At 42.6% G+C, this 25,506-nt stretch overlaps 1 protein-coding gene and 1 non-coding gene across 7 annotated transcripts in view; one reads left to right on the forward strand and one right to left on the reverse strand.

The window, feature by feature from the left end:
• The window catches only part of PAN3 (poly(A) specific ribonuclease subunit PAN3), a 134,886-nt gene extending 130,255 nt beyond the window's left edge, over positions 1-4,631 (forward strand). For 5 of the 6 annotated variants that reach the window (XM_068267005.1, XM_068267002.1, XM_068267004.1 and 2 more), the window contains 2 exons: positions 1,169-1,307; positions 1,444-1,646. In XM_068267005.1, the coding sequence (XP_068123106.1) occupies positions 1,169-1,307; positions 1,444-1,584 (280 nt within the window). In that variant the 3' untranslated portion in view covers positions 1,585-1,646. Of the gene's footprint in view, positions 1-1,168; positions 1,308-1,443; positions 1,647-2,687 lie in introns of those variants that run through there. The other variant, XM_068267003.1, reaches the window with a different exon arrangement.
• A 1,934-nt stretch (positions 4,632-6,565) lies between these two features.
• LOC137555085 (U6 spliceosomal RNA) lies at positions 6,566-6,672 on the reverse strand. The gene has a single exon (XR_011027789.1). It is a non-coding gene; the product is annotated as a U6 spliceosomal RNA (small nuclear RNA).
• Between the last annotated feature and the right edge of the window lie 18,834 nt (positions 6,673-25,506).

A 25,506-nucleotide genomic window follows, 5' to 3' on the forward strand; every position in this document is an offset into this window, starting at 1 on the left:
AGCAGAAGCAGTGCTGTGCAGGATTGGGCTTGCTCCCGTGCACATTTCTGGCACTATCTGCTGCAGCACTCATTTGTGAATGGGGGTATATGTTCTCTGAGCTAATGAGATTGATTTTTAGCATTAAAAATACTTTTATTTTCTCAGTTCATAGCGAAAAATACACACTGCAGCATTATTTCAGAATCTAATAACTTCACCATAAATTTTGACAGGAACATAATCTAAGTTTTTTTTTTTGTGATAAACGGTAAGAATAGCCAAACAAAATAAGTTTGTTTTTTTTTTTTATCTACAGTAGGAGTTTTTTATTTTTAAACAGGAATTGCTAAAACTGAGAAATGTGTTTTTCTATATTTTTTCCCATTAAAATTCATAGAAGACAAAATTTGTTCGAGGGAATAAATGGTATACAATGAAAGCCTAGTTTGTCTTGGAAAAAACAACATGTTTTATTTGCCATAAGTAGGGATAAAGTTATTGCTGATTAAATAAGGAATTGCTAAACTGTCAAAACTGCTCTGGTCCATAAGTGGGAAACAAGGTCTGGATGCAAAGTGGTTAAAGCATTAGGGTGCGTACAGACATGCGACTATAGTCGTTTAAAACGATCGTTACCGACGGCATAGCCCGACGATCGTTCGTAAAAAGTGCACGAACGATCATTAAAACGACCGACCAACGAGATATGTCGTTGGTAAAGAACGATCCATTCTGCCAGATCTTTTCCAACGACCATCGTTCAAAAAGTAATGTCTGTACAACGATCGGTCGTTGATCGTTCGTTCTCAAAGCTTTGCACATGCTCAAACAGTTCTTTTTGACACTTGTGTTTTGAAATCAGTTTATACATCATGTTGCGCACGCAACGCTCGTTCCAAGATCGTTCGTACACGGATGTTCAAAGTAGCCTTTCTTCAAACGATCATCGGCCGATACCTCCTTTAACATCGTTCGTCGTTCAGAACGAACGATCGTTATCGTATGTCTGTACGTACCCTAAGAGGCAGAGGATCAGCAGGAATGCCAGGCAACCAGTATTGCTTAAAAGGAATTAAATATGGCAGCCTCCATATCTCTCTTGCTTCAGTTGTCCTTTAACACATTCCGTATATGTCTTACCTGCTGAATTCCCACTGTTTCCTTGTTTATTTGCCTGTGTTCACAGATTTCAGAAAGACCCAGCCTGGTCAGAAACGGGGGACAGATATTTGCTGAAACTCTTTAGGGATCATCTTTTCCATCAGGTGACAGAAGCAGGAACTCCCTGGATTGACCTCAGTCATATTGTATCTTGTCTTAATAAGGTAATTCATTCCCTTCACTCTTCCTTTGCATTGATTAGTCTCTTCTACCGGAACATAAATAGTGGTACTATAGTGTACGTAATGCCATTTCATTCATCCCCCTTTTTTCTTTTCACTGATGTTTTTTGGTTTCCAGTTGGACGCTGGCGTGCCGGAGAAAGTTAGTCTCATATCCAGGGACGAGAAGAGCGTACTTGTGGTAACCTATAGCGATCTAAAACGCTGCTTTGAAAACACGTTTCAGGAACTAATGGCATCCGCGAACGGTCAGTTGTAGTATTTGCTGAAACCTTATCAGGACTTTGCTGAGGGACTAAACCAATTGCAAATTGCACTACAGCTGAATTTTGTCCTTGTCATCTCATTTCACCATTGGGAATCAAACAGGAGATGCGCAGAGCTGCTTGCACTTCAGTCAGGTACACTGATACTTGAAGGAAAGTTTGGTTTTCATTTAACCGTGCGCTACGGCTGCCAGCGGAAGCGTCATCTGTGAAGATATTGCTGTTTTTAAGTCTAGGAACAGCATCAGGCGCATGACGTTCCTGCTTTTATTTTGCGTTTCCACTTGTATGCACTACTTTTTTTAATTTGAAGACTCGTATCTTTCTTATGTTGAAGGGAAAGCATTTTTTTTCTAAGAACCTAAATTCAGGGGCACAGTGTGATCTTCACCAATACTGCAAAATTTGCTAAGGGGTTTATTTTTTTTTCATAGCTTAAACGGACCAGGCGGTGCAACAATTCCATACAAACTGCAATTTTTGTTTTACGCTTTGTAGAATTATGCTGTGTAGACCTCCCCAAGGATCAAGAAAGTGAATTTGGCGCGTAACAGCTCCACGTCCAATTTTTTTTTTTTTTTTTAGGTGAAGAGGCAGTCTCGTTCATTGAGAACGCTGTGCGCCATTAACGTGTACTAGAGACATTAATATACAAAAGTTTGATACTTGGGGTTTCCTCCAGGCCCATAAGCACTGCTGAGTCCCTCCCCATCCTCCTGCATGCCTCCGTTCAGCCGCAATCAGCCCTGGTAGCTGGCTAAGTGACGTCAGTCTGGGTCTTTTGCACATGCACGGAGGTCTGTGCATGTGCAAAAGACCCCGACTGACGGGACTTAGCCGGTTACCAGGGCTGATTGCAGCTGAACGAAGGCACGTGGGAGGATGATGAAGGGACTCTGTGCTTATGGGGCTTGGCGAGTGCCCCAGATTAGTTATCAAATCTTTCTTTAGCGTCTCTGGTTTCCATTAAATGCCCCTTCGCAGAGTTCCTTTTTGTTTTAGAAACACAACCAGCGCCTTTTGCAAGATAATGTACATAGGTCTCCTGCTTGTCTTACCCACTTATGCAATCCTTTTCTTATTTTATGTTGCTCAGATTAGCCACAGTGTTTCAGGAATACATCACCTAAATGTTTTATTATCGTCAGAACCACAGCTTTACTAGGGTTTAACACTGGATGCAGAGACACTGTCAAAGAATGTGATGCAACGTTGGTTATTCCGGTGCCAGGCCATCTTGTCGGACGCTGAGGGAGGTTCTAGCATCGTCTCTGGTGTGTAGAGCTTTTTGTTGGAATGCTTGGGAGCACCTTCTCGAAAAGGTTCCTTCTTCTGGAAAGCTGTGGCACCGACTGAGTGAATATCATAAAAACAAAGCTAAATGTTAGACTGCCAAATATATCGGATTTATTTCTTGGTAGAAGAGGCAAAACCTGTAGCCTCTTAGCACTGAATCTAGAAATGCATTTATTTTAGTATCCCATTGTGCTATGCCAGAAAAAGACTGCGTGGAACACTGTTGCTCCCACCAATCAGAAAAAGGAGAAAAAAAAATTAAATAAAAGACTTCTTCGATGTTCCAGCCTAACAGCTGAGTTCAGTTTTAACACATCCCAGCCTTTGTAGTATTTGGAGAAGTGTCCAGAACTTCTCTGCTGTACAATATTTTAAGCTTTAAGATGTACCCCACCAGGATTTTGTCTCGGAGAAGTCTGAGAACTTTGCTTCGGAAAGATGGCGAATGTGGACATCATTCCTGCATTCTAAAGGACAGGATGGAAGATATCAGAGCATCTCGGTGCTGCGAATCTCAGCGTGGAACTTAATTTGTGTCTCGTTTAATGACTATTTTTTTTTCCTTCCTTTTTGAATGAGCTGAGTTTTCGCCATCAGAAAATTGTTCTAAAATATCACAATGTTCTTCTTTTGAAAGTACGAAGTAAACCAGTCACCGTTGTTGAGGGGAGTATAAGAACTGTCTTTTATCTTTAGCTTCTGTATATGAGAAAAAAAGATAGCAGCTGTCTTTTTTATATGTTTTTGACAAATCATATTGCAATTTTTGTACAAAACAGAAATACTTGTATTCTAGAAAAATATGCTTAATTTATAAGCGGACTGCATTTTGTTTTTTGGGGGGATGACAGGGATAAGGGCAGCATATAAACAGAACATATTCCCTAATTTTGTTTTCTTTAATCCCCCCCCCCCCCCCCCAACCCCCCCATCTTTCTTTCTTTTCCTTTTAGTCCTAAAACTACTGGAATTTTTGGAATGAACTGGCGACATGCCACTGGCATAGATCACAGCAGTTATCATGGTATGGCACAGGACTCTAACTAGATTTTTTACTTTTTTGGGACCAGAATTTTTGAGAGGCAAAATATTGGTAACTGGGCTTTTAAATGTTAGTAAACCAGCATACACTTAACAATTGCAGAACAATAGACATCCCGCTATCATATTTTTTTTTTATTCTAGGCCATACACTAAAACTCAGGATTTAGTATATAAAATACAAAGGAGAAAACAAAAAAATTCCAGTAGTACATGCATGCACTTCATCTAATCATATTTTCAAAATTGCTGCAGTTTTTGGGGTTTCCCGAAGGTATTTTTTAGGGGAATTTCACTTTTATTTTGTGCATATATTGTCTCATTCTCATACATTGTAATTAAACCTGGTTGAAAATTATGTAAAAAGGATAAAAAAAAAACCCAGGCATGCAATCTTACAACAGGGTTACCACCACCTGCTGTTTCAACAGAGATAAAGCACATAAAAAGCAAATCATATGTTTTTATTTTCCATTTTGTACATTTGTATTTTTTTCTTTTTTGGCCATGTAAATATTACATGAGGGTACATATTTTTTTTTTGCCCTGGAGTGCATCCCGTATTGTCAAGGACTTTAAAATGCACCTATATATTAGGTTCTAGTGTCATGATCCCCTAATGTTACCCACATTTTGTTTTTGTTTTCCACCTTGAGTTTTCACATGTACAGCAGTATTTTTTAATAAAGAATACAAGAAATAATTGTGAGCTTTATTTCATTCATTGAGTTACGTCACCTTTGGGTTAATGGCTCTGCAATAAAATGTAGTTAAATTCAAGCTACCAGATATCTGTGGAAAATAACACTTGTGTGCGTTTTCACACTTACCCTTATATACTTGCATATAAGCCAACCCGCTTATAAGCCAAGGTACCTGCTTTTCCCTCAGAAACCAGGAAAAAGTGATTGACTTGCGTATAAGCCTCCTCCCCAATATAGCCCCCGCCACAGTAGCCAGATGTTCCTCCAGTACAAGTCAGCCCCCTCCCCATAGCCAGATGTGCCCCAGGATCATACAGCTGAGTCTCAAGAAGCCGCTAGATGGCGTTAGCGATATGAGACAAAGCGATTGCCACACAGAAAGAATACCTGCTCATTGCATTGTTGACATATTGCTTGCACGCGCCGCTCCACAAGCCAGAGGACACAGGTAGTCTTGAGCAGCACACTGCACAGGGCGCAAGCTGGTAAGAGCAGGATCACTAGTGCAAGATCCCTATGCTCCTCCACCAGTAACAAAACCTGCTCCACTGACTCGCATATAAGCCGAGGGGGTAACTTCAGCACATTTGTTATACTGAAAAACTAGGCTTATACGCAAGTGTATACAGTAACTTATATGCACACTTTAAGTATAAATTGATCATAATTCCGAGCCTTTTCATTTAGAAAGACTCAAGTTTAAAGTACACCTGACCTTAGAAGGGATATGGATGCTGACCTATTTATTTCCTTTTACACACTACCAGTTGCCCGGCTGTCCTGCTGGTCTCCTTGGCTGCATTGGTGTCTGAATAACACACCTAAAACAAGCATGAGGGCAATCCAGTCAGATTTCAGAGGATCAGCAGGACAGCCAGGCAATCTCCATTATTTTAAAAGGAAATAAATGTCATCCTTCTTAGTTCAGGTGTTCTTTAAAGGGAACCTTTAAGCCTGGAAAAGGAAAAAAGTTTCACTTGCCTGTGGCTTCCCCGAGCCCCCTGCAGCAGTCCTGTGCACTCGCCTGTCCTTGAGTGTCCTTCAGTCCCCGCCGTTGGTTAGTTTCGTTTTCGGGCGACGGAGGGTCTGCCTCCGGCCACGCGTATTCTTTACCTTCCCGTTGTCAATCGCGTCCTGTGCAGACGTACTGCGCCTGTGCAGGACGCACTTGATGGTGGGAAGGCGAAAAAGAATACAGGTGGTCAGCTGAAAATGAAACTATCCCGTGGCGGTGACCGGCGCGGGCACAGGAGGGGGCTTGGGGAAGCCTTAGGTAAGTGAATAGGTATGTATAACAAGTATAGCCCTGTTTAGGTTAATCCATGTCTTGGCCCTTATGACAAGTATGACCCAGTGCACCACTTATGATGGGTATATCGTCCCCAATATTGTATAGCTATTTCCTCAAAAAGTAACAAGGACAGCCACATTGTACAACAAGGCCTTTCTGATCATATGTGGCAGAAGGAAGCAGACTGAAACCTGCTGAATATAATCGTATCTGTTTAATCAATCGTTTTTGCCCTAAAATGACATTGCATATCAAAATGTTTTTATTCTTGGGTCAAAGTATTGGCAAAATCTCTGCCCATGCTTGGGTATAGCAGGTATTCTGTGCTGCTTTCAGTGTTTGTTTCCACACTCAAGTTGATCAATAAATTCTCATCCTAATGTGGAACCTTCTTCCCAATGTTAAAGTGAACCTGAGATGAAGGCCATCTCAGGTTCTATACTTACCTGGGGCTTCCTTAAGCCCCCTAGAGGCCGCTCAGTTCCTCACTGTCTCCTCAGGTGGCTCCTGCACCCTGCAATACAGCCAGAAAGCATTGCCAAGCCGCACCTCGTCATGCAGGTGCAGAACACGCCCATGGATGGGAGCGCTCCAGGCCGCACGTGCGTGATGAAGTGCAACTCGGCCAAGTTTTCGGGCTGTTTTTTTATGGAACGCTTCACGAATTTGCGTGTCATCCTTGCGCAGGGGCCATGCTAATCTTCTCTGTATCGTTCCAATTTTAGTATATGTCCTGCCGAAGCAAGGACTTTTTTTTTTTTTCCGGGCTGTTTTGCGGGTGACGAGCCACCCTGGGAGACGGCGAGGGACTGAGTGGCTTCAAGGGGGCTTGAGGAAGCCCCAGGTAAGTATAGAACCTGAGATGGCCTTCATCTCAAGTTCACTTTAAGGTCTGCTTAACTTAGGAATGGTCAGTGAGATGGAGTTAACGGAGTTGATGCAGGATTATACAAACTTTGTGATCCAATTGACCATAGCATCATTTTACATCCATTTTTGCCATACACTGCACAGTTTTCTGTACCGTTTCCAAGGTTTCAGTCACACTACGCATGTGCAGTAGCAAGGACTCACTCGTGCTTCAGCGGAAAAAGCGGCATCCGATTGGGTCCGTTCCACTGCACGTGAGCCATCGACAAGCCCTTGTCAACTGTTTTACGGAGGAGACAGGAGGATGGGGGAAGCCCCTGGATTATCCAGAGCAGCGCATGGCAAACAATGGCCAGCAGGCTGTATCCAGCCCATAAGCACTATGAATCTGGCTGTGCCGCTGGAGTGCCTCATTCCCCTTACCTCCTCATCTCCCGGCATTGTGAGTAGTGTGGTTATTACAGGGTTAACTCTTAATCATGGCTTCCACCCCCCAATCTCCATGGCCACATCGGCTTCATGTGACATGCTGGCATGGAGATCATAGAAGCAGCAGTTAGGTGAGTTAAAAGGAATGGAAGCTGCCATATTTCCTTTTAAACAATACCAGTTTCTTGGCAGTCCTACTGATCCTTCTAATCAGTAGGGTCTAAATCGCACACCTGAAACAAGCATGCAGCTAACCTTTTCAGATTTGTCAAATGCCTGATCTGCATGCATAAACATGGAAATAAACCGGTCAGTCTCCATATCAATCTCGCCTCAGGTCCTCTTAAAGGATACCCAAGGTGACATGAGATAGACATGTGTATGTACAGTGCCTAGCACACAGATAACGATGCTGTGTTCCCTTTTTTTTTTTTTTTTTTTTTTTCTTCTTTTCTGCCTGAAAGAGTTAGACAGGAACTGCCACTTACATACCTGATGTTTGAGTCAGGACTGGGTCAGACTACAGTGTGACCCTCACTGATGAGAAATTACAACTATAAAACTCTTTCCTTGCAGAAAATTGCCTCTGAGAGCAGGAAAGGGATAAAAAAAAAGGTCAATAGTTAATAGATTTTAGCTCTGGCATACTTCAATGAATGTCATTGAGCAAAAACAGTAGTAAGATATTCCACAGTTTTATTTTATATTTAAAGAGACACTGAAGCGAAAAAAATATGATATAGTGAATTGGTTGTGTACTATGAATAATTACTAGAAGATTAGCAGCAAAGAAAATATTCTCATACTTTTATTTTCGGGTATATAGTGTTTTTTCTAACATTGCATCATTCTATAATATGTGCAGATTACACAACACTCAGCATTCAACATGAGTCTTTCAGAGCAGTCTGTGAAGTAATGACCTCTCCTCTAGCAGAGAAAAAGTAAATAGTCCAGGAACAGTTGAGATAATAAAAGTCAGATAACAGCCCTCTCCACGACTAACTTAGTCGGAGAGCTTAATGGCTTGTTTGCATAGAGATAACAACTGGAGTTTCTCAACTCTTCCTGTACTGGAAACAATTACACTGATGTATCTGATCTTAATGTTTTATTTCTTAGCTGTGCTACACATACAAATCATAATATCATTTTTTTCGCTTCAGTGTCTCTTTAAATCCTACTTTTAAGTCATTTTTAGGAGAAGGATAGATACAATTGTTTTCCGATAGTTTATTTACGCAACTCTGCAGGGAGGAGGAAGAAGAGGAATGCTAATGTGACGCGTAAAGTTTGCCCACCACTTATCCAGAGGCTTTAGCTGAGCAATAGAGAGTGTCAGTGAGATAAGAAAAAGCTCTAGTGTTCAAATTTCATGTTAACTGTATGCAGCTTGAAATGGGCCAATTATAACTTCCTGTCAGGTGTGATTGGTCCATGTTCAAGCTGTGTACAATTTACGTTTGAATGCAAGTTGAACTTTGCATCTTATTGACCATCTTTTCTTAGTACCCTTTTAGACCCCCCCCCCCCCCCCCCCTTCAGGTACACTTCACTCTAAATCCGCCAACCTAAAACTGAATTTTTCAGCTTTGTGTAAACAAGAAAGATGCATTATAACCGAATATTAGAGATGGTTAATAAGATTCGCATAATCCCACATTGAGGCAGAACTGTGCTTGTTTTCTTGGTGTGCACTTTTCTCTTTGGCCTGTAGCTAGCACTATTGTTGTTTCAAGACTGTTACGTTAGTAGCTGTATTTTATACAGCTGAAACTACAAACCTTATCAAAGTAGGGTTATCTAACCGTTCTCAAATCTTTACCATTCATATCCGTTTTAAAGCCATTATAGAAAATGATCATTGGCATAGTGCTACAAATGTATGCTGTCCTACAAATGGGCACTGTGTTTCTGTGGCACGCCAAAGGAACAGACTTTTGTAAAAAGGATTAATGTGTTTTAGTTTAGGGAGGATTATAGAGCACCCATAGAAAATCCACAGAGGGTGCAGCTGTCATGCAGATGAAAGACCTGACTATATTGTTAAACTACCCCAAGGGTGTCCAAACTTTTTAGGCCAAGGGCCGTATCTCTGTTCTGGAGAGTGCTAGGAGGCAAACTAGCAAGGTTTAAAACAAGTTTATCTGATTGGTCCACTATGCCTGGACATTTTGTGAAATAAAACATTTCCACTGGAAATGACCCAAATACCGTGTGCAGTTAGCACAGTGGCAGATGCTAATCAGTGGCTGTTACTGCTGCTGGCAGAGAGGCAGCTGCTAATCAGTGGTGGTGGTTGTTGCTGCTGACACAGTGGCGGCTGCTAATCAGTGCCTGTTACTGCTGCTGGTATAGTGGTGGCTGCTAATCAGTGGCTGTTACTGCTGCTGGCACAGTGGTGGCTGCCAATCAGTGGCTGTTACTGCTGCTGGCACAGTGGTGGCTGCTAATCAGTGGCTGTTACTACTGCTGGCACAGGCAGCTGCTAATCAGTGGCTGTTACTGCTGCTGGCACAGCTTTGGGGACCACCAGAAATGGCTTGATGGGCCGCATTTGGCCCCCGGGCTGGACTTTGGACATGCCTGCCAAACCCTGTATATCTGCTAACCTTAAAGGGAACCTGTACTGAGTAAAATTATTTAAAATAAAAACATGAGGTAACTTCAAATTAACATTACATAGTTACCTTGCCATCAGTTCCTCTCAGAAGCTCACCATTTTCTTTTAACAACAATCCCTTCCAGTTCTGACAACATTTTGCCAGAACTGAAGTAGATCAGTTGCTGTCAGTTATATATCAGTTGCTGTCAGTTATAGCTGAGAGGACAACTGATGTCCATGTATCCCTATGGCTCAAGTGGGCGATGTTACAGTTCAACAGTGTGCTGACCAAAAAGCTGTTATGGTGTAATGGCCATTTTCAAAATGGAGGACGGAGAATTCCATTGATCACAGTGGACAAGCAGGACGCAGGAGAGGAGAAAAAGATTGAGTAGACTACACAGGAGGTAAGTATGACGTGTTTGTTTATTTTGACTTTTAATTTGCAGTACAGGTTTTCTTTAAAGCCTAATTAAATCCAATATTGAACAAGGCAAATTCTAACAGCTATCGGGTTGATAAGTGACTATAGAAAATTGGAGGACAGAATACCAGTTCCATGGGCCAAATGTGCTTGTCATTGCATTACTGCGTTCTTCCTGTCTCTGGATTCATGTGCTGGCAAGGCTGGATTTACAGCTCTGGTGTTTATAGGCACATAATTTCTGGCACCCTGAGCCCCAGCCCTTAACACAGGCCACACACCCTCCCCCATAGACATTAGTGTGCTCTCCCCCACACACAGTCAGATGTGCCTGGTATACTGTAAGTGCCCCAGCATAGGTTTGCCAAGTTTTTTTCTTTAGCTCCTATTTACAAAGGAGCACTTACCTTGACAGTAATGCTGGAGAGATAGTGTCCAACCTCACTCAGGAACATCGGATCTGCAGGATTCAATTCTAAAAAGCAAGATGGCAGCTTCCATACAAAAAGAGTTCTGGTAAACAAGAAAAACAAAAGTTTGCTTTCCTAAAACAGAAAGAATTTGCAATAATTCAGGTTGGAGTGAGCTCGAGATGTCTCCCAGGCACCACTGCTGAATATATGCAAATTAACCATTGTACCCTTAGAAGCTAAACACACCTCCAGAACCGCTGGAATGCAATGATGTGTCAGCTTGTTAATATGTACAGAGCCATAATAATCCAACATGCATACAGACTGTTTCGGATTGTTTTATCCTCATCAGTGCATGGCATGGATTAATTTGGCTCTATGGAGTAGGGCTTGTAAATCCGAGAGGCACAGACTAACCAGCAAGCTCATGGTGACCCAGAACTCATTAGGGTGTGTAAGGGACTACAATGGTCCTAGAAGCCCCCTTACTAAGATGTTAAAGGATACCCCAACTGACATGTGACATGATGAGATAGACATGTGTATGTACAGTGCCTAGCACACAAATAACTATGCTGTGTTCCTTTTTTTCTTTCTTTGCCTGAAAGAGTTAAATATCAGGTATGTAAGTGGCTGACTCAGTCCTGACTCAGACAGGAAGTGACTACAGTGTGACCCAAGCTGATAAGAAATTCCAACAATAAAACACTTTCCTAGCAGAAAATAAGCTTCTGAGAGCAAGAAAGAGATAAAAAGGGGAAAATCTTATCAGTGAGGGCCACACTGTAGTCACTTCCTGTCTGAGTCAGGACTGAATCAGCCACTTACATACCTGATATTTAACTCTTTCAGGCAGAGAAAGAAAAAAAAGGAACACAGCATAGTTATTTGTGTGCTAGGCACTGTACATACACATGTCTATCTCATCATGTCACATGTCAGTTGGGGTATTCTTTAAGAAAAACAAAAGTTTGCTTTCCTAAAACAGAAAGAATTTGCAATAATTCAGGTAAGAGTGAGCTTGAGATGTCTCCCAGGCACCACTGCTGAATATATGCAAATTAACCATTGTACCCTTAGAAGCTAAACACACCTCCAGAACCGCTGGAATGCAATGATGTGTCAGCTTGTTAATATGTATGTTGGTAAACAAGGTAAGACTACAAGAACACTACTAAAAACAAAGCTATTTAATAGCACTCTTGCCTTGCAGTGCTGGGTGCCTGGTTTGGATCCTAGCCAGGGCACTATCTGTACAGAGTTAGTATGTTCTGCCTGTGTCTGTGTGTGTGTTTTGTGAACCACACAAATAATGGGCAAGCACCATCAGCCAAACCCCAAAGAGTGAGTGGTAATAAATAGGTGTGCAGAAGGGAACTATATACAACCGCAAACAAGACAAGATGTTCCCTACGAGAAACGCACCACTCCATATAAGTCAATATAAATTCATCTTTATTCAAAAAAGCAAATCTATATCTATATATATATATATATATATATATATATATATATATATATATATATATATATATATATATATATATATATATATATATATATACATACACAGGCAGAACATACTAACTCTGTACAGATAGTGCCCTGGCTAGGATCCAAACCAGGCACCCAGCACTGCAAGGCAAGAGTGCTATTAAATAGCTTTGTTTTTAGTAGTGTTCTTGTAGTCTTACCTTGTTTACCAACATACATATTAACAAGCTGACACATCATTGCATTCCAGCGGTTCTGGAGGTGTGTTTAGCTTCTAAGGGTACAATGGTTAATTTGCATATATTCAGCAGTGGTGCCTGGGAGACATCTCAAGCTCACTCTTACCTGAATTATTGCAAATTCTTTCTGTTTTATGAAAGCAAACTTTTGTTTTTCTTAAAGGATACCCCATATACGAAAAGGAACACTAAGAAACACTAAGAGGAGGTGACTAGCAGCAAGTAGGGTATCACCTGATAGAAAAGTAAAGTGCAAAATCCCAACGGGAGAAAAAGTACATAGGAGAGAAAAAGTGGCAGTGCCCAGAGGAAGCTGCCTTGGACTTTTGAGCGGTAAGACGGCCATACGGGGGGATGCTGACTCGTACACTTTCATGTCTTCTCTTTGTGGGTAGCCTCCTTTACTTTAGCGGTGTGCGTTTGCACTGCCTTATGCACTTTACCAGCACTGCCACTTTTTCTCTCCTATGTACTTTTTCTCCCTATGGGATTTTGCACTTTACTTTTCTATCAGGTGATGTCCTACTTGCTGCTAGTCCTCTCCTCTTCTTTTTGCACATGTTTGTTGACACTATTATGATGCTATTCACATTGCATTGTGGCTTTCCATTTTTTTATTTTTTGTGATAATTTTTTATCTACATATACTTTTGTGGACTAAAGGGGCCCATACACCTAACGATTTTCCCGCCGAAAAACGGCTGTTTCGATCACAGTGATCGAAACGGCCGTGAAATTGCCATGCACACCGCTGACAGAACGATGGATTTCCATCCGAAATCAATAGTTCCCGTTGACTCCCGTCGATCCATCCGTGCGAAAGATTTTTCTCGGTCGCCCGCGGGTCGGGAGTGCGTCAATAGCGGCGTTCGAATGCCCGACAACCGACGCAATACAGCGGGTATACATTACCTGCTCCGCCGGCGCGAGTCACCGCTGTCACCTCCCGGCTGGCATCTTCTCCGCATCAGGCATCCGGCATAACTTCCTGTGTCACTGCAGTGACAACGGAAGTACAAATAGAGGCCGGATGTGTGATGTTGAAGGTGATGGGAGAAGATGCCAGGACCAGGCGGAGAAGAAGACAGCGGTGGACCAGGGGACTCGCGCCGGCCGGAGCAGGTAATGTATGCGGGGGCGGGGGGGGGGCAGCAGAGGCAGCTCCACAGATTGTGATCGGTTTCAGGCTGAAATCGATTCACAATCTGTTTGCAGTAAGGTGGCCATACGATCCCTCTGATCAGTTTCGATCAGAGAGAAATCTGTTTTGGTCAAATCTGATGGCAAATCGACCAGTGTATGGCCACCTTAAGTGTATTATCCAATGTGTATATTCAACTGTATTTGACCCATATTTGTAGTGTACTGTATTTTACTCTTTTTTTTTTTTGAGAACTCTGTTTCATTGATACGTTTGTCAGTTCGCCCCCCCCCCCCGAGCCCCCCCCCCCCCCCCCCCCCCTTTGGCTCTTTTTTTTTTTTTTAGAGCTTTAGTGTTTTTATATATATATATATATTTTATTTTTTTTGCTTTTTTGAATAAAGATGAATTTATATTGACTTATATGGAGTGGTGCGGTTCTTGTAGGGAACATCTTGGTGTGTGTGTGTGTGTTTCGTCTGGGAGCTCTGGTTTCCTTCCACATTCTGAAAATATACAAATCAGTTAATTGACTTCCCCTTTAAAATTTGCCCTAGACTAAGATAGATACGTATATGCATACCTATGACTCTGCTGCTGGGAGATTTGGGCGCAGCATAAAGCTGCAAGATGGCTTACCCTGCTCCTGCACAAGTCCTCCAGGCCGCCATGGATAGTGGGGAACGAAGTAATTTGGCTTCCAGCTATTGCTGGTGGCCGAATTACAGTGTTTTAAAATTAATTTGAGCTCCATCTTTTCCTGGTGTGTAAATCACTCACTGAGCTAGCCGTAATTACTATTGTGGCGCCGGCAGCACCCAAATCTCCTGCGCTGTTTTAACTGCACTCGGGGATATATGCCTATGGTAGGGATTCAATTGTGAGATCTTTTGGGTATACTTTTTTAATGTGCTGCAAAAAGAGGTCTGCACTATATAAATACTAAATAACAAATTGGCATAAATAGATACAGTAGCAATAAAAAAAAGTATGTGAACCCTTTGGAATTATATGGATTTCTGCACAAATTGGTCATAAAATGTGATCGGATCTTCATCTAAGTCACAACAATAGACAATCACGGTCTGCTTAAACTAATACTACACCAATAATTAAATATTTCCAAGTTTTTATTGAACACACCATGTAAACATTCACAGTGCAGGTGGAAAAGACTATATATCCAAGAGCTTATTAGACTGAGGTGTCAGCCAGCTGGAGTCCAATCAATGAGATGAGATTGGAGGTGTTGGCTACAGCTGCCCTGTCCTATAAAAAAAAGCATCAGTTTTTGCTTTGCTTTCCCAAGAAGCATTGCCTGATGTGAATGATGCCTCGCACAAAAGAGCTCTCAGAAGACCTACAATTAAGAATTGTTGATTTGCATAAAGCTGGATTTGGTTATAAATATTTTCAAAACCCTTGCTGTTCATCAGTCCATGGTAATACAATTTGTCTATAAATGGAGAAAGCTCAGCACTGCTGCTGCTACTACTCTTCCTAGTAGTGGCCATCCTGTAAAGATGACTGAAAGAGCACAGTGAAGAATGCTCAATGAGGTGAAGAGGGGTCCTAGTGTCACCTAAAGACTTACAAAAGTCTCCGGTACATGCTAACATCCCTGTTAGCGAATCTATGATATGTAAAACACTTAACAAGAATGGAGTTCATTGGAGGATATTACAGGGGAAGCCACTGCTGTCCAAAAAAAAAAAACATTGCTGCACGTTTAAAGTTTGCAAAAGAGCACCTGGATGTTCCACAGCAGTACTGGCAAAATATTCTGTGGACAGATGAAACCAAAGTTGAGTTGTTTAGAAGAAACGCACAACACTGTGTGGAGAAAGAGGCACAACACATTGTCAAAACTTCATCCCAACTGTGAAGTAAAGTGGTGGGGGCATCATGCTTTGTGGGCTGCTTTGCTATATCAGGGCCTGGATAGATGGCTATCATCGAAGGAAAAATGAATTCCCAAGTTTATCTAGACATTTTGCAGGAGATCTTCAGGCCATCTGAAGCTCAGCATAAGATGAGTGTTGCAACAGGACAACGACTCAAAGCATAGAATTAAATCAACAGACAGGCTCAAACGGAAGAAAATACGCCATCTGGAGTGGCCCAGTCACTGACCTCAACCCGATTGAGATGCCGAGGCATGACCTCAAGAAAACGATTTACACCAGATATCCCAAGAATATTGCTGAACTGAAACCGTTCTGTAAAGAGTAATGGTCAAAAAATTACTCCTGACCGTTGTGCAGGTCTGATTTGCAACTACAGGAAACGTTTGGTTGAAGTTATTGCTTCCAAAGCAGGTTCAACCAGTTATTAAATCCAATGGTTTACATACCTTTTCCACCTGCACTGTGAATGTTTACATGGTGTGTTCAATAAAAACATGGAAACATTTAATGATTTGTGTGGTATTAGTTTAAGCAGGCTGTGATTGTCTATTGTGACTTAGATGAAGATCCGATCACATTTTATGACCTATTTGTGCAGAAATCCATATAGTTTGAAAGGGTTCACATACTTTTTATTGCTACTGTACTTAACTTGGGAAGGGGAAGCCTCTGTACCTCCCTGTGCACTAGCACTATCCCACTCAGACTCCAGTGGAAATAGCCGAGCCTGATCAAGTCTGTGCTCTCATTCTCTCTAGGAATGTTTTGGGATACGTGTAGAAAAGTGCAAGTTTTCTCAAGAAGCTGGGATGACTTCTGCAGTACATGTCTTGTGTCATGTTCCAGCGAGGATCTAATTAAAAGGCTGCCTCTTGAACTACACTGAAAACAAAGTCTGCCTGAATCCAGCGCGCTGTGTGTATAGCAACATATGCATCCAACTGTGAATGAACCTTCCTGCCACAGCGTGAATTCTACATGACAAATATTTCTCATGACTTCATAAAGCTTCCGATCCCACGCAACGATCCAGAAAATGCAAGAACCCTGGGTGATCTTAAAGGGATACTGTAGGGGGGTCGGGGGAAAATGAGCTGAACTTACCCGGGGCTTCTAATGGTCCCCCACAGACATCCAGTGCCCGCGCAGCCGCTCACCGATGCTCCGGCCCCGCCTCCGGTTCACTTCTGGAATTTCTGACTTTAAAGTCAGAAAACCACTGCGCCTGCGTTGCGGTGTCCTCGATCCCGCTGATGTCATCTAGAGCGCACAGCGCAGGCCCAGTATGGTCTGTGTCTGCGCAGTACACTCCTGGTGACATCAGCGGGAGCGAGGACATGGCAACGCAGGCGCAGTGTTTTTCTGACTTTAAAGTCAGAAATTCCAGAAGTGAACCGGAGGCGGGGCCGGAGCATTGGGGAGTGGCTGCGCCAACACAGGATGTCTGCGGGGGACCATTAGAAGCCCCGGGTAAGTTCAGCTCATTTTCCCCCGACCCCCCTACAGTATCCCTTTAAAGCAGCAACTCTCCAAATAGAGCTATTTAGCCTGTCCTATATATTTTCTTTTATCTGCATGATATAATTGTCATATGAAGTCATCCAGCTCAGGTCATGGACACTTCTCTCAGATACAATTTATCCTCATTAACAACGACATTCTTGTCAATGACATCACTGGAGTGCTATGCTCTGATTAGGCTTCTTCCACGTCTTAACTTTAACACAATAAAGGGGCCTTCAGTTTAAAAAAGAGAAAAACAAAACAAACTTGAAGAAGGACACGCAATTCTAAAACTTAAAGGACACATCCAAGGACTTTGGAAATAAAAAATCCACTTACCTGGGGCTTCCTACAGCCCCTGCCGGCTGTTCTGTGCCCAGGCCGCAGCTCCGCCCTACGCTGGTGGTACTAGGTCCCCTCCGGCGCAGGATTCCTACTACACCTGTGCGAGCAGCTCTGAGTCACGCTGACGTCATCTGGACTGTACAGTCCAGATGACGTCAGCACGACCAGTGAACCGCATGCTGGAGCGCAGAGGAAGCCGACGCGGAAGCCAACCTGGCAAGGTCGGCTTCTCCACCGGAGGGGACCGGGAGTCACCGGAGCTGCGGCAAGGGCACAGGATGGATGCCAGGGGCTGGAAGAAGCCCCACATAAGTGGATTTTTATTTTAAATTTCCTCGGACCACTCCTTTAAGCTTTACTGATCTACTCTCAAGTGCTTTAGGCCCCATTCACACTAGAGCGTGTTTCAGGCGATTTCAGCATCGCTGGAAATCGCTAGCATTTTGAAAAGCGCTTGTACAATGTTAGTCTATGTGGCTGTTCTCATGTAAGCGTTTTGCGATTTGCAGCGATAAGCTGAAACGCAAACGCATACTCTGCAGCATTTTTCTGGCGATTCTGGAACGTTCGCACCAAAAATGCAAGTTTGTCCAGTGATTTTTAGTGAAAAAATCACCCGCAAAAAACGCTAATGCAAATCGCTAGCATTTAGCGATTTTAGCTGTGAATGGGTCCTTATACATACCGTAGAATTCTGAGCTGACCTCAGATGTTCTTTTTAGTAATGTGGAAGACTAAGAGCCAGGGCCAGATTTACCACAAGGCACTGTAGGCACGTGCCTACAGGCGTCTGATGATGGAAAGGCGGCTCACTCCCCATGTGCCTCCCTCCCTCCTTCCTTATGCAGAGTCCCGAGCGGAGTGTAAATTAGAGGTCTCGGCACTCCACTGACCAGGTCTAACCTTAGCTGAGGGCACCTCTAGCTACCTAATACTTGGGGGCACCTCTAGCTACTTAATTAGTGAGGATAGCTCTGCCTGCCTAATTCTAAGGGGCCCCTGTACCTACCTGTGATGGGCAGTGGAAGTAAGGGAGAGGTGACAGCTGGGCCAGCACATTTGCCGCACCGTTTAGCAGGGATTTGTAAGCTCATGGATGGCGAAGAGTCTAGAGTGCCAGGACGTTTATACCTATAGGCTCCTGTGATGTAAATCCAGGCCTGCTAAGGGCCCTTACCAAATGCATCAAGCAGTGGCGTAGGGATCACCATATTACCTGCTATGAGGCCCAAAGCTAAGGGGGGCCCAGTTGCAATGGCCGGCGCTAATAATGGGGTTTACAGTGGGCTACCTAAGGTCCAAAGTGGAGCAGAAGAGAGTAGTGTGAGTGGAGCAGAAGAGAGTAGATATCTATTTTGGGGACCCCACTGGCTATCTACACTGTACCTCTGGCTACCTTTAGTGGGGAGTGCTTCTGGCTACCTATACTGGGGGAACCTCTGGGGGTACCTCTGGCTACCAATAGTGGACGCTATTGCGGATGGTAATGCGAAGGATACTTGTGGACAGCTGCGCAGGTGCAGTGGCCCGCTGACTCTGAGTCGGCAAAAACTAAACTAGCCTGCGGTGGGAGACCAGAGCATCGGTGAGTTGCTCCGTGGGCACAGGATGGCTGCAGGGGGCGGGTAGAAGTCCCAGGTAAGTAAAACTTCTTTTTCTTCCTTGCCTTTAGGATCACTTTAAATCGCATTTAAACTGACTAATGCAATGTGAATTTTTCGCCATCCCGATGCAAGTTTCTCTCTGTTTGCAGCCCACACCTACTGTGTTGCGACACGACAAAACAGTGCATGCAACCCAATGTACAGTTGTGCATTACGCGCCAACGTGCGCCAAAGCACACTAATTTTAAGACAAGGCAATGCAAGTTTGCCTGAAAAGGGACTTTTAATCGTGGTGCGTGTGCGCCTTGTGTTTTTTTTTTCTTTAGTGTACCTGTAGAGTAAAAGTGATCACTTCCTTCACGCCCGTCGTGTAGTCCCGTGACGTCGCGAGCAGGAAGAGGTGCCGCTTAATGACCGTCGCCAAGGGGATGTCGCTGGACCCGTCGGGTGGTGAGTACAAGGCTATAGAACTCAAGCATGTGATCTGTTGGATTAGGTGAAAGATTTGAAAGGCTCTGACTTGCTAATCACAATCAGCTCTGTCTTCTGCTGGGTACACACGTTATGTTTTTTCGTGCGATTTAGCCACCCAACAGTTTTTTTCAGCACGATTTTACACTCGATTTTGCGCTCGATCCTCTTATATTCATTCATTTTTCTTTTTCCATTCACCACTATGAGAAATCGAGTGCGGAAACTATCGGGATCGATATCGGACATGACGGATTTTATCTATCATGGCTTACATCTATCGCACGAAAAAATGTAACGTGTGTACCCAGCAAGCATTATGCTAGGTACACACCATACAATCTTTGGTAGGTGATCAGAGGCGCCAGCAGAATAAAATTAATATAAAATTGTTAAGAATTGCCTGGAGGGAAAGTGGTGGACTTCCCCTCAATAATTAGACACCAAGGTCTGTCATCGAACCAAACAAATACATTTATTCAATAGTACCCCAAAATCTGCAACGCGTTTCGTGGGAGCAGACCCACTTCTTCAGGCAATAAAACGGGGACAACAAACACAGCAATCAATGTGCAGTGAATTTAGCACCTCTGTTCACAGAGGTGCTAAATTCACTGCACATTGATTGCTGTGTTGTCCCCGTTTTATTGCCTGAAGAAGTGGGTCTGCTCCCACGAAACGCGTTGCAGATTTTGGGGTACTATTGAATAAATGTATTTGTTTGATTCGATGACAGACCTTGGTGTCTAATTATTGAGGGGAAGTCCACCACTTTCCCTCCCGGCAATTCTTAACAATTTTATATTCATTTTATTCTGCTGGGGCCTCTGATCACCTACCAGTATACTTGAGTCCACCCCAGGTGGAGGGGTGACCCTACCCCATTTTTTCTGATCTACAGAGAGCGACTTCTTAATCCTGAGTGAGGACAGGTCTAATCTCCTCACCTGCCTATACAGTGGTTGCCTGAGCGGTAACCCATGTTTGTGAGTATAACCATCTCACCTATTCATTTCCCTTCATATCTCTGACATACTACACCATATTGGGCTCTCGATTTCTCTCTTTTTTACCATACAATCTTGTGTTAGATAGATGGTTCGATAGATAATTTCCAACATGTCCGATCTTATTTTCGATCGATTTCTCATAGAAGTGAATGGAAATAGATAAAAGGTAAGAGACTCGAATTGGAAATCTATTGGAAAATCCGAAAAAACGCATCGTGTGTACCCAGCATTACTGGTCACAATCATACAATGAAACAGGAACTGATCATTGCAAACCAGATGTTTTCAGACCTATCAGCTGATTAAACTGGTCACATGATTCCCCTTATGTTCTCATAGACATGAGCATTTCTATGACACTGTGAGCACTAGTTGTATGTCTCCTGGGTGTAGCATTCTAACCGAACATCATTTTGTCCTGTAGCATTCACCGATGGTGACCTCTGATTGCCATCATATGCCCCTTTTTTACTAAAGTTTATTTCAGGGTCACCTTAAACCAATACACATTGTTCATAAAGTCTGCATGATGCGGATCACGTAGGCAGCTGGTTTTTAGAGCAGATAAAGCCGTAAACTCCACTTTAAGGTAGTTGGAAATGGGTCCATTTACTCAAATGTTTCTATTGTTTACTGCTGTGACATTGTCTGCAGATTTAATAGAGGAAAATGGTGTAGCCGATGGTGATTGACTAGGTGCTAGACAGCAACTTCTAATGGATATACTCAGACACTATGTTCCCTGTGTGTTTATTTTTTTTAATATTTATAGACAACACAATGGGGAAAAAAATCCAATGCAGTTAGTAACAGTTTCAATATAGCCTCACCCATTAACAGCTATACATTCATACATATAAATAATGAGAAATTGCATGAAATCTGTACTGGTTGAACTATGGAGTCAGTCATTGCTGACCATTTTTATATTATGCTCTTTGCTGCAGATTAGTATGGGCAGCACGGTGGCGTAGTGGTTAGCGCTCTCGCCTTGCAGTGCTGGGTGCCCAATCTGAGTCCCAGCCAGATCACCATCTGCAAAGAGTTTGTATGTTCTCCGTGTCTGTGTGGGTTTCCTCCGGGCACTGTGGTTTCCTGCCACATCCTAAAAACATACAGATAAGTTAATTGGCTTCTCCCTTAAAGTGTAATATAATCCTGCATTTTCATCTTTGCTCTAAAACATTATTTACAGCATATTATATGCAACCAGCATTACTAGACCAGCATTCGAAGGGTTACACACAGAGCTTGAAAGTTCAGTGCAGTGAAATGCAGACGCATCCGTACTTTAGATAATGTTATCTTGTGTTTACTTAAATGTATCAAGTGAGGAATGTGACACATTCTCTGACTGCAGGAGCTGCTGGAGACAGAGAGACACTGAAAGCTTGTCTGGCTGCAAAACAGCGACGAATAAAACCAGTTATTAATAACATGCAAAGTCAGCTCACAAAGCAAAAAACTGTACTTTTGGAAACCTATAACTTCTAAATGAATAATAATACTTATGCACAAATGCAAATATGATAACCGTATGGCATATAAAAAGTAGGTAAACATGTTTTTATTGAATATTATGTCAGGGTTTTAAACCACTTTAAGTTGGCCTTAGACTACAATACATAAACTTCATGATGCATACATTAGACATATGACTATGGTAGGGCTTAGATTGTGAGCCCCTCTGAGGGACAGTTAAGTGACAAGTCATTATACTCTGTACAGCGCTGGGGAAGATATCAGCGCTATACAAATACTACAAAAAAAGATTAAGTTTAGGCATCAGGAAGAGTTCCATAAAGCAAAAAACTTCCGGGCTCGTTTGATGGGATAAAAGTCAATAACGCTTTATTCAAATGTCCATTAAAAATCAGCACAAAGTATGGCCGCAAAAGAAGCTGACACGTGTCTAGTCATAGGAAGGGTTCAATGTTAGAGGGGAGATTAAGTTTAGGCATAAAGGTAGAATTAAGTTAAAGGGGGTGGTTAGGGCCAGTTTTTAGGAAGGGATTAACACTGGAAGGGTCAGGGTCCAGGAGGTAAGGGTTAGGTATCAGAAAGTGGATTAGCATAAGGTTATGGACAGGCATGGAATATAGTAGGAGGCACTCCACAGGCAAGAACTTGCGTTCAGTTTTATTGCATGTCGATACACACTACATGTTTCGGGCTCCGCCTTTCATCAGGTGTAACCTCCCACTACCTCCACCTTCAATCTATACTCCTGACCCCACCCTCTCAGGGCGGGTCAGTCACCACGTGAACATACTGATATTTAATAGAAGCATCGAATCCTTGATAGTAATCTGTTACTTCACAGATAATATAAAGCTATCACCTACATCTGTTACTTCACAGATAATATAATGCTATCACCTACATCTGTTACTTCACAGATATTATAAAGCTATCACCTACATCAGGTATAGCCAGAAAAAAATATAAAATATACCATAATAATAAATCAACATAAAATTATAAGAACAGTCTCTAACCCAGGGCACTACCCATCAAGGTCTACCCTGGACAAACAGATGAAGAGCTGCGCTCGCAGCATGACAGCTCCATTGTTTCAATTAATGTAGTAAATATTACATACAGTTGCTTGTCCTGTCAAGAAAAGGGGCTACAGAGTCTAATATCTTAATCCATCTTATTTCCTTCTGGAGTAACAAGGCAGTGAGGAGATATTGGTCTATATTGCAGAATGACAAGGACTGTGGGCACCTCTTCAAAGATTACCCAGTATTTGCATACAAGCGAGGCAGAACCATTGGTGAACCTGTGAGTAATAAAGATTTAGCTAGAAAAAAGAAGCCTAGGTTCCAGGGAACAATAAGAAAAGGGACTTTTCCTTGTCTTTCATGCAATTGTTGCAACGCTGTGGTTAAAGGAGACTGGTTCCCACACCCCCGGACTGGTGAAAAGGTCAACTGCACTGGGTACTATACATGTGAGAGTGAGTATGTAGTGTACGCCATCAAATGCCCCTGTGGACTTTATTACGTGGGAAAAACAAGCAGGGGGTTAAAACTCGAATACAAGAACATAAGAGCCATATAAAGGGGTATGCCAGAGGTGAAACATGACACGAGACAGCTGTATCCAGACATTTTGTTGAATTTGGTCACAAATCCATACAGCTGAGATGGCTGGTACTTGACCAAGTTGGACCTTTACCGAGAGGGGGGGACAGGGAGCGGTTGTTACTCCAGAAGGAAATAAGATGGATTAAGATATTAGACTCTGTAGCCCCGAGAGGCCTGAATGAGCAGGTGAACTTAAGATGCTTTTTGTGATTCTTTTCTTTACAGGAAATGAACTGTGTTGCCGTACTTCACGAAATTGACAAGCAACTGTACTGTATGTAATATTTACTACATTAATTGAAACAATGGAGCTGTCATGCTGCGAGCGCAGCTCTTCATCTGTTTGTCCAGGGTAGACCTTGATGGGTAGTGCCCTGGGTTAGAGACTGTTCTTTTAATTTTATGTTGATTTATTATTATGGTATATTTTTGAATTTTTTCTGGTTATACCTGATGTAGGTGATAGATAGCTTTATATTATCTGTGAAGTAACAGATGTAGGTGATAGCTTTATATTATCTGTGAAGTAACAGATGTAGGTGATAGCTTTATAATATCTGTGAAGTAACAGATGTAGGTGATAGCTTTATAATATCTGTGAAATAACAGATGTAGGTGATAGCTTTATATTATCTGTGAAGTAACAGATGTAGGTGATAGCTTTATAATATCTGTGAAGTAACAGATGTAGGTGATAGCTTTATAATATCTGTGAAATAACAGATGTAGGTGATAGCTTTATATTATCTGTGAAGTAACAGATGTAGGTGATAGCTTTATATTATCTGTGAAGTAACAGATGTAGGTGATAGCTTTATATTATCTGTGAAGTAACAGATTACTATCAAGGATTCGATGCTTATATTAAATATCAGTATGTTCACGTGGTGACTGACCCGCCCTGAGAGGGTGGGGTCAGGAGTATAAATTAAAGGTGGAGGTGGTGGGAGGTTACACCTAAAGAAGGGCGGAGCCCGAAACATGTAGTGTGTATCGACATGCAATAAAACTGAACGCAAGTTCTTGCCTGTGGAGTGCGTCCTTCTACTATATTCTGTATCACGGTGTGGAGCAGGGGTGGTGTACCTGCTTGGAGGAGTTGCAGCGGCACTGACTCTCCCGTAGAGGATCGAGCTCCCAGAGTCAAGTTCAAATCACCTACTATGGACAGACATGGTCTTTTAGATGGTAATTATTCTATTTTACAAGCAAATTGAATGTAAATTGCATGCGGCTTGGAAATGCGACAATCAAAATCACTTCTTTTTAGTTATAACTGGCCCAATTCCAAGATGCATACTATCTGCATGCAGTCCGTAACTATTAACATCTCATATGCCATCTCCAGGCAAACACAGATTGACAAAAGGAATGGATTTGTTTGGGGGAAAGTTAAGGTACATATTCATGTCTGATTTCTCCAAACAACCGATCGTTCGGATTGGTCGTTTGGACGTTAAATCGGGCGCGTGTACTAACGATAGTTCGGCTGGTAAGGCTGGTTTTGACGGATCTGCTTGGAAGGGGATAACATTAGGGGAGGAGAATTAGATTTCAGTTAGGGGACAACACTGAGGAAAGGGAGAGGTTATGGTTTGGTATTAGAAAGGGGTTTATATTGGGTAAGCTAGGGTTGGGCGTCTGGATGGGATTTACATTATTATTATTATTATTATTATTATTATTATTTAGTATTTATATAGCGCCGACATATTACGCAGCGCTGTACAGTATATACATATCTTGTCACTAACTGTCCCTCAAAGGAGCTCACAATCTAATCCCTACCATTGCCATATGTCTATATAATGTAGTGTAAGTACTGTAGTCTAGGGCCAATTTTTTTAGAGGGTGCCAATTAACTTATCTGTATGTTTTTGGAATGTGGGAGGAAACCGGAGTGCCCGGAGGAAACCCACACAGACACGGAGAGAACATACAAACTCTTTGCAGATAGTGCCCTGGCTGGGATTCGAACCAGGGACCCAGCGCTGCAAGGCGAGAGAGCTAACCACCACGCCACCGTGGGGTGGGGG

Source organism: Hyperolius riggenbachi, chromosome 2 (genome assembly GCF_040937935.1).
Source record: "Hyperolius riggenbachi isolate aHypRig1 chromosome 2, aHypRig1.pri, whole genome shotgun sequence".
In the NCBI taxonomy this organism is placed as follows: domain Eukaryota; kingdom Metazoa; phylum Chordata; class Amphibia; order Anura; family Hyperoliidae; genus Hyperolius; species Hyperolius riggenbachi.